This window comes from Elephantulus edwardii, unplaced genomic scaffold (genome assembly GCF_000299155.1).
Source record: "Elephantulus edwardii isolate Elephantulus edwardi_28Jun2011 unplaced genomic scaffold, EleEdw1.0 scaffold00024, whole genome shotgun sequence".
Classification (NCBI taxonomy): domain Eukaryota; kingdom Metazoa; phylum Chordata; class Mammalia; order Macroscelidea; family Macroscelididae; genus Elephantulus; species Elephantulus edwardii.
The window spans coordinates 11,571,539-11,575,196 of record NW_006399774.1 but is presented as its reverse complement, the minus strand read 5'-3'; the positions used below and the strand labels follow the sequence as shown (position 1 = coordinate 11,575,196).

The 3,658-nt window shown below is 49.9% G+C and overlaps 1 protein-coding gene across 1 annotated transcript in view; it reads right to left on the bottom strand.

Annotated features, from left to right (window-relative positions):
* Positions 1–703: 703 nt before the first annotated feature.
* Positions 704–3,658, bottom strand: part of SNX9 (sorting nexin 9) — a 110,260-nt gene continuing 107,305 nt past the window's right edge. Inside the window, exons 22-23 of the mRNA XM_006882811.1 lie at positions 2,292–2,402; positions 704–766 (exon numbers count right to left, since the gene is read on the bottom strand). Of these exons, the coding sequence (XP_006882873.1) occupies positions 704–766; positions 2,292–2,402 (174 nt within the window). The remainder of the gene's footprint in view (positions 767–2,291; positions 2,403–3,658) is intronic.

Below are 3,658 nucleotides of genomic sequence, written 5' to 3'. Positions count from 1 at the left end.
TTATTATTTTTGTGTGTGTACCATTAAATCAGATCTGATGGTACAGGAGGAGATTGTCCCTCCTTCTCTAGCAGAGCATCTGGTGGATTGGAACTACCCGCCTCTGGGATTAGAGTGCATCTTCTTGCCACTAGGCCACCAGAGCTCCCAAGAAGGGAATCTATTTTTCAAATAACCTGGGTTAGGCAGACCAGGAGGGCTGACCAGGCCAGATGACCATTCCAGAAAGGGAGATGGGGCAGAAATCCTGGACCATCTTCAAGCCCCGGCTTCACTCTGCAGCCATCACCTGTTTCAGGTTAACCCAGCCCACCACCCCATAAAGCAGCATTCATTGTTGTTATGTTCACTGTTGTTATCGAGACGACTACACCTCGTGGCTCTGCTGTGAACAATGGCTCTGAACCTTGCAGTATCCTGAGGCAGCCTCATCCTCTCTGACACACCTGTCCCCACTGTGACAGTCACTGTGTCAATCCATCTCATTGAGGGTCTTTCTTTCCTGCACTGACTCTCCCCACTTCCATGTACAATGTCCATCTCCAGGCACTGGTCACTCCTGACCACATGCCCATAATATGTGAGATGGAGTTTCGAAATCCTTGCCTCCAAAAAGCAATCCATCTTCCCCCTCTCTGGGCAGATGTTTGTTTTCTTGGCAGCCCAGAATCATGACTCAAAGGCAGTGATTCTTCTCCCGTGTTCACTTCATCAGCTGCCGAGGTGGAGCCTGGCTTCTAGACCCTTCATGCTGTAGAGAACGCCCCTGGGAAGGCGCAGAAACTGCATCCTGAGAGTGTCCTGAAGTCTTGGGAGGCGCGAGTTCCTTCCCTGGAGCCTCAGGAATGTCTTCATGCTCATCAAGACTGCGGAGTCTTCTGATTCACAAGCCAGTCATTTTGTGGAGATCAGCGTGTGTCCAAGCAGACAACTGAGGGAGCCTCCCTGATGTCTGTATCCTGGGAGCTGGGGGCTCGGGGCTGAGGCCCTTCCTTTCCTGGGCCTCGCATCTGTAAAAACACTGATTCCTCTGGAAGGAGACTTGGCAACCTCGCCTCTCTTGGCTAATTTCTGTGAGAGTTCACCGGTGCTGATGACATTGAGATAAAGTCAGGCTGTGTGGGAAAACCACCGCCTCCTTCTCTTGGGCTCTCATCTGCTCGCAGGGTTGACTAGGGGGTGGCAGCATCCTGGGACCCACTTTCCCGCCCTTCAGCTGACTTGGTGACCGTGAAAGGTGCTGCCACCTGGTGAGGCTGACTCCCTGTGCCCAGCCTGCCTGGCCCAGCCCTGTCCTTCCCCTGTGGCCCCAACACCAAGGCCTAGAAGGGGTTTAGTGAGGGGCCTTCTCAGCCTATCCTGACTCACCCTGCGAAGAGATGGGATGGAGCTGGAGCGTTTGGTGTGCTTGTCTGAGGCGACATGTTGGTTTCTAAGCTGGGTCTAGAAGCAATGGATTCTTTTTTCCCCCTATAATTATATTTTATTAATTTTCATAAACATTTACAGAGATTTTGGGTTTCCATTCATTCATTGTTGCAGCAATGGATTCTAACTACAACTCAGATCTTTTCACCATGAAGTGCTTCCTCTTGCCTGGAAGGCCAGCTTCTGCCCTGTGACGGTGTTGTCACGGACCACGTACACGTTTGCTCCAACAGCTTGGACATGCCTCTCCCCACCCTTACTGCTGCTAGTTTAACACGGTACTAGATTAACTAGTGCACATGATCTCTCCTGTCTCGACCCTCTCATTAAAAATAAAGCCAGTATTTTTAAGAGCTGGCTTTATACTATCTTATCTCTACTGTAGTGTCAACAATTTGTAAAATGAGAACATTAGCATCATAGGAAGACCGAGCAGCGTGCTCGATGCCACAAAGCACTGACTCGTCATTGGACTTCTGTCACTTGGAAGAGCATCAACCGTCAAAGCTTAGTCTGGTTTTGAGTATCCCGTGTCATCTCCATCCCTGAGATGCTTTGTCCACTTTCAGACCTAACCTCTTTCAGACGACAACCCACGGCAGGCTGTGTGGAGGAGCTTGGGAAAATGCAGGGTCGGCTGAAGGCATCGTCCAGGAGGACCATCCTAGGGACCAACAGACGTGAGCGGGCTGTGAGGATGGGACAGACTGAGGCAGGCTTCTGTTCTGTGGCACGTGGGGTAGGTAGGAGTTGGAGCTGTCCCAGCAGCACTTACCGCACGCGGCCGTGACACAGGCGCTCCTGTGTTACGAGAGCCCCTCGGCCAGCCCTGGTGGCTGGGCCATGTCTCTGCAATGACTTACCTGATGTAGCTCTTCCAAGCCGTTGTCCGGTTGACCACATGCAAGCGTCAGGTGCTTGTGGTCCACCAGGGGGGCTGTGTGGAAAAATGACGTAAATAAGGTGACCAGCATCTTTTGGGTGGGGCCATGCAGTAAGATGTGAGGACACCAGTGTGGGGATTGGTCGGTTTTGATATCCTGCCAGGCTTAAATTGAGCTGGTTCAGAGGTAGAAAATGGGTCCTCACTGCCATCAGGCAGCAGGAACCAGAGAGAACCGTGCATTCTTTGGCCTGAGGTCTGTGTGGACCACAGATGGAGAGAGCCAGAACACCAGAGAGATGGTGTGAGAGTAGACGGGATAGTGGCGGATATCCAGAGGCTGGTGTGAGACAGAGCTGTGGACTCCTGGTCCAGGGAGCATGCTGGGGGAGCCCGTGGTGCTGAAGTGCCCGCAGGCCCAGGCTCAATGGCGGAGTGGGGGTGGTTCATAATCAGAGCTAACAAGCTGTTTAACACTTGTTCAGACAAAGCACAGTGTGCTGCCTGTCAGAGAAGAGGCTTCACCAACGCAACTTGTACCCCCAATGTTTCCATACCTGAACCGTAACCTGGGGATTACCTAATAAACCTTGAGCAGTGGGTAGCCAGCACAATGAATTCTCCAACACAGCAGAGAAGGGCTGAGAGCCTTGAGGGGATGGCTGGTATTGGAGTTGTCAGCTGTGGAGCGTGGGGGCAGGCCTGTCTTCACAACAATCAGCTTTGTGTGGTTGGTGGGGATTCTTCGCCCTGTGAGGTTAGTGGAGGTCACGTGTGTCCACCCTAACACCTGTCATACTGTTTTCACTGACTTCAGGAATCGGAGCCATCTGGAGGGCAGGAGATAACACTTCTCGGGTACAAATTCATGACCTGGGGTATTTTCAACAGGCTCTGAGGACAGTCTATAGTGAGTAGCGCTGCTAATATAAAGGCCAGACCTCTCTGGGGTTCAAATCCACCTGTATTTCTGTGAGAGAAAGAGGGACCGTCTCCTCCTGTGAGCAAGAAATACGGCTGGAGGGTCAGCTGAGTTGGTTCCAACTTGATTGCAATGAGTTTTGAGTTTTTTTAAACAAGACAGTGTCATTAATGAGAAAAAAAAAAATTTAAAGAAAAATCACACAAAAATACCAGAGTGTTTTGAAAAAGTGCTTTGAGAATTTACTGTACAGTTGTTGTTTTAACAATTTATTTATATGTTGGTTTCTACATGCTCTTACATTTGTGTAAAATATTTATACATATTCTTTACAATTTGTACATATATTAAATGGCTGTATCATAAACATTGTTCTGTAGGATTTTATAGAAGAAGAATCAAGTGGGAGAAATGACCTCTAAAAC